Source organism: Cinclus cinclus, chromosome 2 (genome assembly GCF_963662255.1).
Source record: "Cinclus cinclus chromosome 2, bCinCin1.1, whole genome shotgun sequence".
In the NCBI taxonomy this organism is placed as follows: Eukaryota; Metazoa; Chordata; class Aves; order Passeriformes; family Cinclidae; genus Cinclus; species Cinclus cinclus.
The window spans coordinates 110,501,902-110,515,024 of NC_085047.1; the positions used below are offsets into that span (position 1 = coordinate 110,501,902).

General features: G+C 38.4%; 1 protein-coding gene across 5 annotated transcripts in view; it reads right to left on the reverse strand.

Moving 5' to 3' along the window:
• Positions 1-2,680: 2,680 nt before the first annotated feature.
• CASK (calcium/calmodulin dependent serine protein kinase) overlaps positions 2,681-13,123 on the reverse strand; it is a 183,846-nt gene continuing 173,403 nt past the window's right edge. For 3 of the 5 annotated variants that reach the window (XM_062515189.1, XM_062515186.1, XM_062515187.1), the window contains 5 exons: positions 12,285-12,365; positions 12,111-12,191; positions 10,482-10,684; positions 8,590-8,673; positions 2,681-2,972 (listed from right to left, as the gene is read on the reverse strand). In XM_062515189.1, the coding sequence (XP_062371173.1) occupies positions 2,796-2,972; positions 8,590-8,673; positions 10,482-10,684; positions 12,111-12,191; positions 12,285-12,365 (626 nt within the window). In that variant the 3' untranslated portion in view covers positions 2,681-2,795. The remainder of the gene's footprint in view (positions 2,973-8,589; positions 8,674-10,481; positions 10,685-12,110; positions 12,192-12,284; positions 12,366-13,123) is intronic. The other 2 variants (XM_062515191.1, XM_062515188.1) reach the window with 1 other exon arrangement.

The window sequence follows — 13,123 nt, forward strand, 5'->3', positions numbered from 1 at the left end:
TTCTACTGTGATAGCATTAACTGAACAGTAGTTCCACGTAAGAGAAGAAAAGGTAGGAGTTACATTAAATCACTACTTATTGTCATCTACATAAGGCAGAAGCACCCTCATGGGCCTTGTGAGATTTCTTTCCTTATGAACTGGATACACTGAAACTCCAAGAAATTCACATTAACAGAGTCAAAAGTGTGTAGTTAAAACATTTATGATGGACTATACTCGAATTATCAAAATTACTTCACCTGTTCAATGCCATAAACATGTGAGATGAAAAATGTGTCACTGAAGTCAGACACCAATGCTCACCAGAGAAGTTTTTATTTCTAATATCAGAAACACTCCACTTCTTGATTTTCAGTAGGTCTTCCCATCTTTGTGCTTTGCTGGGAAAAGAGGTAGTTCTGAGAATGAATGAGCCTGTCACTTCCATGAGCTCAGCCAGCGTGGACTCACCACTGCAACAGGACACCAGCTATGGTTCACCCAGGACAAAAGGACACACAACCACTTGAAATATTACCTCTTGCTCACTAAACAGTTCACACTTTGCACCATCCCCTTCTTCTGGGGCCAAACCCAGAACAGATGAGCACCTGCAATTACTCTGACAGTTCCCTCATTTGCCTCTCGTGCACACGAGGACCACGCTCTCTTATCCATTACTTCCCACAAAACGACAAACTCAAGGGACTCAGGTACAGCTCTTGTTTTGGGATGCAGACACAGAACTGTGATTCCAGCTGTGGCATTAAGGGCATTCAACAGGTGGGGCAAAGTGATGGATGAATTTCCCTCCTGTGGGCTGCAAGCCAGGCTGTGAAAGCTGCAGGAAATAAACACCTTTCCCTGCCCTGGCTGGGTGGGAGGAGACACAGCCAGACTGAGATTTCAGCTGTGGATTTTACAAGAATTGTAAACAGATGTGACCACCCAACCTGCAGGAGTAGGTAGGAGAAAATCAGCAACAGAATTACCTCCGTGAGAAAGATTCAACTTTGAGAAGCCTTTTCTGATTGCAGGTGCAATGGTCCTGAACAGCTGGAACAGCCCACAGACCAATTCCAGCTGGAAGTTCCACTTGGAGGAAAAATCCGGCATCACTGTATCATTTTAATGTCAACACTAAAATTCGTAGTATACAACAGCACAGCCAACCAAACTTTGAGGAGAAGTAATTTTAAGGAACAGTGTGTTTCTGACAACTAAAAAGAGGTGGCATTGCCTGCTGCCTTTAACTATTTTCAGAGAAAATGCAAATTGTGGGCCAGCGAGAGCATGAAGGAGGGAAATGAAGTGCCAGGTCAATCCATGGTTACACTTTTTTGTTTGGTTCTGATCTAATTCCAACTTTGTGGAAGGAAGCCTGTGCTGGTCCAGGAGGAGCAGAGCCCCTGGGACAGACTGCAGGCTCTGCCCCTACAAAGGCTTCCTTTACAGACTTTAAGACACTTTTCCTCACTGTACCAGTCACTGATTTGCTCTTGAAACTCCCTGTGATGAAATGAAGGACCCAAAAGCATTTAATTGTTGAACACATAAAAGGAAGTATATTTAAAATAAAAAAAATTGGTCAGACTGTAGAGTCAATTACCATTTTTAAAGGAATTTACAGGGCTGTTGTAGATGAGTCTTTTGGAATAGTCAGTTTATCGCAATGTCTAAACTGGTTTCTTCATTGCACAGTATTTTCTTTTAAAATGTGTGCATCTTTAAACAATTACATACATATTAAAAATCAGCATTTCTTTGCTTCAACTTAATTAAAACGTTAATACTCTCAGACAACACAGATCTGAAATGGTGAAACCAGTAATTGCCCCCTCCCACCTTACAACAAATTAAATTGAGACAAAATTACAAACACATTTCACTACATGATTATTATTAATAAAAATCAGTTTTTCTTTTTTTTTCTTTTTTTTTTTTTATAAAGTTGCCCAAAATGCAAGGGATGTGCATAGGTTTACAACTCAGTCAGAATAATATTTTGCTTTATTCCCTTGGGTACGTGTTCCCATGAACGGAATGTACTTTGCTGTAGATTACAGGTTTTATCAACACAGATACACCAACGGCATGAACGCTTGCGACTGTCCACATGCATTAAGAGTCAAGACCCAATTTCAAATTTCTAAAACTTTTACAGAGTTCTTCAAAGAGACAGTATCACGTTATCTGGATGTTACACAAAAGTACTTAAAAATACTAGCCTAGGAGAGAAATAAAAAAAAAAAGCGCAAAAAAAAAGGCCTTTAAAATTTATGAATTTGTTTCGTAACCACTAGACTAATTACTTCAAATAAATAAAGGAAAGCAAAGTATTCCAATCCATAAAATCAGACTCTAAAAAGAATGTAGTGTTCCACCCCCAAGTTAAGGTAACAGAATCATATTATTATTACTATTAAAATAGATTATAGAAAGCAGCATCTATTTTGTGCAGTTTTTAGGGGCCCTTGAAATAAAAAGCTATGATTTCCAAAAATATAACATTCCAAAGGACTGAATAATACATACATTTAAAGATACATTTTATTGAAGTTTAGGAGAAATGATTAAAAAAAAGATACTGTCTCTTTAAATTAGTGTTTCATCTTTTTTTCCCCCTCCTCCTATCTATTCAGACATGACAATAATTATATTTTAGGTCACACTACATCTAGGTAGTCTCTAGGGGCCAAGACCTGTTGACACAAGGTCAATAACGAAGAGGTTTTCCATGTATGAGGTGGTTCCCAGTAATGACAGATTTTTTTTTTTTTCTTTTTCTTCTCCTCAATTCTCTCATTCCCGGTCTAGTAGACCCAGGAGACCGGGACCCACTGGGAGGCTGTGCACACGAGCTCGATGGCTTCCTCCAGGTGCCTGATGGTTTCATCAATCTCATTGTTGATAATTGTTAGGTCAAAGTAGTGTGCATACGTTCTCTGTAAGATTTCGGATTCCTTCTGCAGGCGCTGAAGGGATTCGTCCTGTTCAGCAGCCAGGAGAGAAAACGGGAGAGAGAAAAGAAAAGTTGGGATTGTTTTGTGCTCTTCTACAACAGCTTCTCAGCTGAGAAGGAAATGGGCAGAAAAGGCCTCAGGGAGTCGAGGTGCTTTAGCTCTCCCACCTACAGCTATGGGAATCACATGGGAGAAAGGGCACAGAAAGGTTTCCCTCTGGAAGCTGACACTCAAACAGCACTCGGTTATTGACATTCTTGGAGACAAAACACAGCTCTAGAGTTAGAAAAGCAAGGGAGAGGATGGAAGCTTGGAAATCACATGTGAATAAATGAGACACGGTGCACAAGTAAGAGTTATTGGACCTATGTCCCAGTGAGAACACGAGGAACAGGAGGAGGGGGAGAGGCTGTCAGGTATCAGCTGTTCCCAGTTTTGGTAATGTTTTCTGTTCAACACCCATCTTCTGGGTCTGCTTCCTTTAATGACAGTTTACTGCTAAGTTCTCACTCCACATCACTCTGTGGTTTCTATCTCAGAGCAGGGCATTTCCAGCCCTTCTCAGTGGGAGATTCTGGTCCCAGGGCTCTGCAGCAATTATAAGTTTGAATTCTCTTCCTACAAATTTCCTTATTAATTAAAAAAACCTAACAAACCCATTTGCTGTTTTCAGGAACCTTGAAATAGCCACAGGAAAGCAATCAAGTCTTTCCTGTCCCACAGGTTTGGGGTGGATATTGTGCAAAATGACTCCTGCTGCTCTGCAGTACCCATAGGCTTATTCCACTCAATCAACCAGCTGGGATACACTTTTGTAAACAGAGTTTTAGACTGCAGGAAATACAGCCACTGTGCCCAAAGCTTTTTTGCTAGAAATTATTCTGGAAACAGATTTGCATCCAGCTGTTAAAATGACCTCCACCTTTACTTTTTTCTGTTTCAGCTTCCCAAGTATTTGTAATTATAATGACAAACAGCTGTGGAACAACAGCTTTCAAGTTCCCTCAAGGAAATGACCTGCTCTGAAGCAGTTCTCCTCCAAAAGTGGCTGGTTTCGTTGCTGCAGGGAAGGAGAAGTTCTCTGCCAAAGTTACAGTTCTGCTTATCTCCTGAAGCTGAAGCCTCAAATGGGGAGGGGGCCGTGTGGTGTGGTTGTCTTCCCTTGAAAATTATTACAAATTTCATTCCAAGTCAGGCAAATACTCCTCACATGCATTTCTGTACAAGGGATCTTCTCTGTATGGGCCATTTTGCACCACCAGCAACTCTTGGAACTACTGTAGAAAATTCCAGTGTGTGCAAATTTAATTTATGCTATTAGCAAAAAGAATAATGTGGATCAATACTAGCTTTAAATATTTTTGTGGAGTATTTCATATGGCCCAGTGTCTTTAAACCAAAACCCTGGTTAGGTAAACTTCCAAATTCTCATAGATTCCAAAAGAGACATCAATTTGTATCAGCTGAGCATCAAGCCTTTCATGCTTAAATTAACCTATAAAGGAAGGTCAATAACTTGTCATGCAGAGTATTTTCAGTGCTTTAAATGTATCCAGCTAAAATTAATTTTGCATTTATAGTCTGTCTTGTCCAAATCATAGTGCACCTTGAAAACAGTTTTGATCTCATGACAAAGGGCTACCAGTACCTGAAAAGCCCCTGGAAGCCTTAGAACTGTTAAGTCCTTATGCAGATTTTGAATTATTATTCAGATTTCCCATAAATGTTACTTTTACCTACAGCTATGGACTTTTTTCACTACAGCACCTATCTTACTGTGACTGACAGTGAAAATCTGAAAATCTTACAGCTATCTAATCTTAAAAAAAAAACAACTGCTAAAGTCTACCTTGCACACACAGATTCCACAAAATGAAGTGTTTAAAAAATTCATTAAATTTCAGTATTTTTGACTTAGCTTCTCCTAGATCCAACTTTACTGGGATCAAAGTGGTCTTTAATTTGGGTACCTAAATTTCCCAGCCTGCTGGAAATGCAAATCATTACTTCTTTCATATACTTAAACAGGCAGTAATGAGTTTGGGATAGGCCACTGCAACAAGTTTCAAATAGGTTCAGACTTTCCTAAGCTCAGCAAAAGGGAAAGAGATCAAAGCTCTTGATTTTTGTTTCATTCTGAGCCTAACTTTCATCTGTGTTTGTGATAAGAGTACATTTGTACATGTACATTGGCTGTTCTCTCTGAGTCTGCAAGACTTAAAATACCAAAATTCATCCTTGAAGCCAGCTGTAATCAAAGTATTTACTGTAGTAAGTTCCTCTCAATTTCTCTAAAATGTCTTAATTAAGTTTTGCATGCTGAACATCCCAGATTATGTTCCAAGAAGGAAATTCTTCAGCAGTTGTGTTCTCAATAGTGTCAAGAAAGAAGGTATTTATAAAAATGTTCAGTGAACTGCAGACAAACAAATGACCACAACTTCAGAAAATTAACATCTGGGAGCACAACATCTGCATTTCCTTCTCCCCTCAGCTCCTTTACAATAGGAATTTTAGGTGGGTCTAGTTGCAGTGTGTCCATTATTGGATCAGACTTTTTCCTCCTAGTGAATCCTTAGGATTCACTTTCCTAATCTGTCCTTTTCTACCACGGCTGAAAGGAGTGAAACATGGCTTTATCCATGAAATACCCCCATGTGGACACAAAGGCCACCAATGGTATCCTCACTTTCTGAGAGCTGAGGTTTTTTTGCCTGAAAGTACATAGGACAAACAGCTGCCACTTGTGGCAATCAAAGCCCAGCCCAACAAATAACTATTATTTCCTTTTAATGGGATATGTGGATAATGTGTAAACACCATCAGGCCTTTGCCAGTTTTGCTTCAACAGAAAGAAATTCACAATTTAAAAAGCTGGTGAGCTCCATACTTCCTAAGAAAAATTCCTTTTATTCTTTGGCTGTAGGAAGGGAGGAAGCACAGCTAAAAGTCTGAAGAATTTGGCTCAATGAGGTTTGCATCAAACAAATGGAACCCGAGATCTCCTCTTTGCTGCTGTCTGGGCAAAGGAGGTGGGAACAGCAGGAGGAAAGAGGAACTACCCCAAGGTTCTCAGATCCACTCTCTCCTCTCTCTGTTTTAGCACAACAACCATCTGATTTAAGCTTCCTCTGTGATTAGACAGGTGGGTGCACTCTGGGAGATTCCCTGTAGGATTTACACTGGTCTTGTGCTTTGCAGCACTGCTCATGGTGCAGTGCTGTATTCACTGCAAAGGATAATATTTTGTCTTCTGACTCTTGCTGTGTGGGCCTTGATTAGTGACACATTTTGTGTGGTCTTTTACAGGCTAAAGTGTCTCAAGAGAGACACTGATAGGATCAGGCCTCTGCACTGATTTTACCACAAAGTTCAGATATACATCTGTAAGAGTAGAAGTATTACTCCATAGCCTCTTTTTTCACTTGCAGATAATTTTAGTGCAGATATCGAAAGTCATTATTACATTAAATTTTGACTCCAGTGGCAAAAATGTTGAATGGGAACAAGGATATCTACATTCTAGAACTACTGCAATAACCAGGAATACCTCGTGAGCCCCTAGCTGGTACTTACAGGCAGTTTTCTGCACCATTTTGGCAGCTATGTACAATTAGTACGAATGCAGGAAAATGAAAAGAAAAGCAAAGATGAAATTTAAGAAAACTTGGGGAGGAAAAAAGGACAGTCATTTACAGAAGTGTTCTCAAAAAACACAAGTAAAATAAAATGAGGCAGGGTAAGAGGATCAACAGAAAGGATCAACTCATTATGCAAATGAATTTTCTTTCAAAAAAGCAGCATGAATGGAAAATAGGAAACACATAATTCTCACCCTTGTTTGCTGCCCTGCAGGCTGCTACCACACAGACACACTTTGCTTATCTGCTCAGAAAACCTTGGAAAACAGGATGCTGTGTTTGGGTAAGGTCTGTTGCTATTACCATTGCAGGCCCCTCCTTTTCCTTAACTTTAACTGATTAATGACTTAGCAGGTTTTGAAAATGTGGCCTTGGCTCAGCTATTCATGTGCCTGGATGAAACCCTGTGGGCTCAGAGACTTTTGTTACAGGAGCTTAAAATAAAGACAGGTTTTACAGCACGAATGCAAGTATTTAGAACATAATGCTTTACTTCTACCAATTCTTTGGCATGAAGTATTTCCCCCCCACTACTATAAAAGGCACATTTCTGTTCTCTTCCCAGTGTATGAGAGAGAATGTTTTCTCCCTCACAAGAACTGTCCCAAGTATGTCTGTATTACATCCTACAACTGCAAGATTAAAATTTAAATACCACTGGCAAATGACTCAGGCCAAATAAAGACTATCTGGGACCTGAGACAGGCATGGAGGCAACAAGCCCAGGCAATTACATAATTTTACAGGTACCTGATGCAATGCTATTGGTTTACACAAAGGAAAATTCAGTGTAGATGACACAATGCTGTATTTTATCAAGATTGTACCAATCCACAGCATCACACCAGCCATTACATAAAGTGTCATTTCACCAAGGTGTGTTTTGCTGAGAGATTTTTGTTTTTACACTCTTGGGTTGTACCATTAGGGTGTGGGTCCCTAAGACACAATGAAATGACATAACTTAAGGCTGTGAAAGTGAACAGAGCCTTCTTCCCCCTCCTACCCCTCTTTCACTGCTTGTTCCAGCACTGGTGCTTAAAAATTGACAAAATTCCACTTTAGAGCTAAAGTAGCCCACTAAAGTATCATAGTGAACCAGCAGAATGCCTCAGCTGTCACTAAAATTCCAGTTTGAGGCCAAAATTCTTCAATTTCCACTTCTGATTTGAATAATCATTCAGAGTATTTGCATTTAAATTCGTTTGTCTTGCTCCTTCTTTTCCTGCAAGCCTCTTCAGTCATGTCATAGCTTCATGCTTATGATATTGTAATTACATTTCTATAGAAACCTGCTGTAGTGACACAGCTTCTGACTTTGTGTTTTGATGATCAAGGGGACATCTAGGATATTTGGAACAGATTTATGATCAAGTCCAACAGATTAAATACTTTAATATGATGGTTTAAGGAAGACTGAGAAAATTGTTTGTTAAAACGGAGTTTTGCCTTGGTGTCAGCTAAATCCAGAATTGCTTGGTATCCTTAAAATCAGCATCACTCTGCAGAGCAGATACCCTCCAAAAACTAAGTAGGAAATGTATGATGTGGACCTCTATAAATATTTAGCATTATTCCATAAGCAATTTCCCCTTGGGTCAAAGCTTCCAATTCTTAGAGGAGAGTCGTCAAAAATAATAAGCTTATTTCTGATACATATTTGCTGTGCAGGGGAAATGCTAAAGCTGAAGGTAGGATCAGTGCTGGCATTGCAATTCACAACTGAGCAATTTCTGCTGATGATTTGTGAGCTGGAGCAGGGAATGAAATAAAAGAATAGGTACTTTTAGAATATAGCACATGGATCCTTCCTCTTGAAGCCTACATTTTGAATTATTGGTTTAGGAACAATAAATGTATGTCAATCAACTTAATAAAGCTGTTATTAAATTTTCTGCCTCTTCATTTACAGACAAGGAAATAATTAAAGAATCTGATCTGCACATTTGAATCTCATCCTTAATTCTGTCTCTGCCAGGACATTAGATTGCAACGTGCCATACCTCATTAATGCCTGGGGTAATCGTAGGTGCAGCAATAAAAACAACAAAAGGAGCAAACTCTGCAGTTCTCAGGACCTTCAATGCCTAGGGGAAAAAAAAATTGAATACTTTAGAGGAAACCTCCAACAATTAATGTGAAGCAAGCTTAGTCACACAAGCAAAAGACACAAATTCATGATCTACCAATGCTGGGTTTGTTTTCAACTGGAATCAAGACCTTAGTAATACAGAGCCCTGACTTTTTCTATTATTTTACACTTTTGGTGGTCAAAACATATATTCACCCTTAATTAAAATGAGTTTATCAGACAGCAAAAGCTTTAGCATTTTCAGAGTGCCTCTCCCCATACAGTCTCAAAGAGTGTGGAATTCTGTTTACCTTAAAACTGACTAATGAAACACCATGTAAAAAAAAAATTCAGTCATGCCATAAATAGGGAAAAGATCCAACTGTGTTTTAGAATATTGATCAGAATATGAATTTTATTATTATAAAATTATTACTTTAAAAAATAAAAATGTGATGTGAGAAGTTTGAAGTGTTTAAAAACTGAGCATAGCACTAAATGCAGAAAACACAGCTCCAGTCTCCTGAACCAAATCTGTGCAAAAGAGAAGAGTTCTCATTAGGGTTGCCTTAATGAACTGAGTGACACAGAGCTGCCATATGTGAAACTCTGTCACAGATCCAGGCTCTAATGAAGTGCAGTGGGTTAAACATCTCAGCTGGACTCAAAAGAATGAACAAGATAAAGTCAGACCACTAAAGGTCACTCTGGTTTTGCTCTTTCCATTTTCTGTCTTCTTCAAAGCTTTTTCTTTTTAAAGAAACCAACAAAACAAAACCCCCACAATCCACCCTTTTCCCTGAGCTAAAATGTTTAATTAAATCTCAGCTGCTTGAAACCCACCAATAGGAATCACCTCTGCAACCTGCTCCAAACAAGAGACAAACCCCATAAGTGAAATGCAAGAAAACCCATAAAATTAAGAGTGCCTGAGGGAGAACAGGCAAGTGGTGCAAGACAGCCAGGAATAAATCCACAAACATTGCCCTCAATGAGCTGAGATGGATGAATGAGGAAGCTGGTTAGGAAAATGGCTTGCTGGACATGAGCTGGAGGAAATGTGGCAAAGGCAGCTGTTACCAAATGTAAATATATTCTAACAAAGATTAAAATCACTTCTGAGAATAGTACAGCTCTTGAATAATGCATATAGAAAAAGTTTATCAAGAGATTGCTGTTAACAGCTGCTCCATTTGAACTACTGAACTACAAATGGTGCTCGCCCTGAACAGTGTTAAATGTGGGATTTTTTTTTTTTAAGAACAACACCACACCATCCTACTCTGAACGGTGTTAAATAATTTAGTCAGGTATCTCATTTCTGTTGGGAAATTCTTAGAAAAATTTGAACTTCCTGAATTCATTCACAAAGAAGAAACAAGTCAACAAATTTAAGCAGATAACACCAGTCACAATTTTTTCTTTCTTCCCATTTCCTTCCATCTGCTAGAATAATGTAAACATCACAATTGTCTATATTCACGTTGCTTCACTTAAGATAATATATAAACAGATCCCTGTGAATTGAAAGTAATGACTACACAGATGTTTCATAGGAAATGTATCAGGATTTTACAGATTTTCTACAATGAATAAATAAACTATTAGTGTTTCTTGAGAGCCTGATTCTTCTTTTTCCTCTGTGTTCTTCTAACCATATGATTAAGAGAATTCCACAGACTGAAGTCCTGGTGGTCCAAAGACTTTCATTTCACATCACTTTATGCAGCACTTACCTAGTGTGCAATCAATTAAAACATCTCAGTGAAATAAAGCTGAAGGATTTGTGATGAGTCCCATTTTTATACACTTCTAATTAGTTACCTGAGGTTCTACATCAAGTATTGCAATTAGTCCCTGCTCATGGATCTTTCGTATTGTTTCCAGTTTTGTCCCATACATTGCATCCTCATGGCTGCCATATTCCAAATATTCATTGTTTGATATATCCTGCATCATTTGGTCATGTGATACAAAGTAGTAATTTTTGCCATTTTCTTCATCTTTCTTTGGAGGTCTGGTTGTGTCTGAAAATACAAAATATTTTAGTACAGAAGCAATATTAAGGTTATATATGGTTTCTTTTTACTGTGTTATCAATACTTACTCACTGAATGATGACCTGTCAAAGCACATACAGAGCAATGAAGTATGGGGCAGGCAGAATGACAGGCACTGGGAAAAGGAGAAGTTTGAGGGATATGTGTTGGGAAAAGCAGGAGTAGAGTCTCTAGGGTCTACTGAACATATTTCTCCTAAATCCTCTTCTGTCCTAAAAACATTTCTGCATTTTCCTTTTTTTTTAGTTTTTATGACTGTGATAAGGGTAAGTCTAAAAAGCAATTTAAAAACCTGATTACCTGTGGTCAAGAGAGGTGAAGGCATGTTAGGAATAACATACTTTTTGAATATTGCTTCTATAGACTTATGTTGTAAGAGAAGTATGGCCTACTAACCTTTAGAATTAAGTGCCATTGTGTGTGACCTGATCTTTTTGATCAGGTTTTCAGTATGCAGGTAATTTCTTCATAAAGCATTTTCCCAAACTCCTCATCCAATTTACAGTCCATCTCAAAAGCTCCCTACTACACCATGGTTTTGTAAAGGAATGCAGAAAATGAATCTTTTTAGTCTTATAAGATCAGTGAAGCAATTTCAGTGCTTCCACAGAGCAGGAACCTAATGCAGGCAACCTAAGGCATGTTCATCAAGGTAAAGGTGAGTCCATTTTAAAAGCATTTGCAGATAAAACAACTATTTTCTGTGAAGAAAATTAAATGAGTGTCACTTCTGAGCCATGTATGACTTTTCTGAGGTCAGTCTGAAATAGAGTGGACAGGTAGGGGCTGGATGCTCTTGTTTTGGTGTGCTTAGCTTGAGGAAAAAGGAAGCATCTCCAAGAGATCATGAAATGGGATCTGCAGTTCTTGCAGGGTATTGATAGAGATTGTCATGAAGGGAAAACACCTCTGTGCTCTTGATAACAACTCACTGGTAAGCAGTGAAATTAACTGTCTTCTTTTACTCAGTGGCATCTCTGGAAACTTAAAGTTATTTTAGTGCAATACCAGTCCTTAAGACCTGGCTGTGTGAAGTATTTAGAACACTAAAGGTTTCCTCTTAATCCAGCTCAGATTTTTTTCTCATGGGAATTATACACAGCTAAAAATGAGAAACCTTTTATCCTTCATTCTAAATTAACAAACATTTGGGGTAGAGAGAAGTATGTCTAACAAGAAGTTTTGAGATTAATAAGGAACATTTGATGCAAAAGTGGTGTTACTTTCCACTCTGCCCTTTGAAAAAGCAAGAGAAACGCAGCCAGTCCTACACAGTTCCCACCTTTAAGGCAGGACTTGTCTCAGCTGAGCTGAACCCAGGCAGCAGAGCAAGGGGGGGTGTTGTCAAGGAGGACACAAACAATTCTGCAGCACACTGAAGCCTGCTACTTACGAGGAATGGGGTAAGCAAATCTGTCCGGATGTTTTGTGATGAGTGTGTTTTTTATGTGTCTTCTCCCGACACCGTGCGCACCTGATCCACAACACAAAAAAATCATTCAGAAATATTCCACCAGAAGGGCTTCAAAACTATGATGCTGTGCTCAGAAAAATAACTGAAAATTACCTAGTAGGACTAGTGTTTTCCTTTTGAATGCTGGCAGCTTTACTACTTCTTCATATGTGACGAGATCTAATTGATCAAACACTAAAACACAAAAGAAATCCCAAAGGATAAGGAAAAAAGGCATATGAAAGGTGACAAAAAAACCCCCACTACAAATTATAATTTTATCAAGTTTTAGATTTATAATACAAAGTAACATGTTACGGAAAATAAAACCATTCATTCCTTATGCAATTTTAACAAGATTGTTCATTTAAAAAACTCTTAAGAGCAGTAACAAAGCTACTGAGATGCTCAGCAAAGTTTGCATGTCCTTTCATGCAGTGTTCAGCAGACCACAAAAATCAGCTCTAACAGCATGCCATTCACGTTTGCATTCCTAAGAAATAGCAATACTAAAGAAAAATCTGTAGACAGTGACCGACATGAATACAACATGAGAACATCTATTTACACTGAAGATAGAGAAACTTTCATAACAATGTTTTAACAAGATCTATGAGAAATGCACATTGTTAATACTCTCTGGTATTTATTCTTTCAAACCACACCATTTACTTGTAATTAGAGTTCTCTTTAAACACACGTGCTAATTAAACTGACACGCCTTTCAAACTTGTGACAGAATGAAGAAATCTAATGAAAAGTGAAGAAATCTAATGATGGCATTACAGAAAAGAACCTCCACCATATTTAGGGAAAAATTGTAGAAGTATTATTTCAGATATCATTTCAACTGCAGTTGAAATTGGATGAATTCCATCATGCCTATCAACCTGTTGTCAATTGCCAGGGAATATAACGATTGACAAATCAAGTTTTGTTCATTAATAACAGCT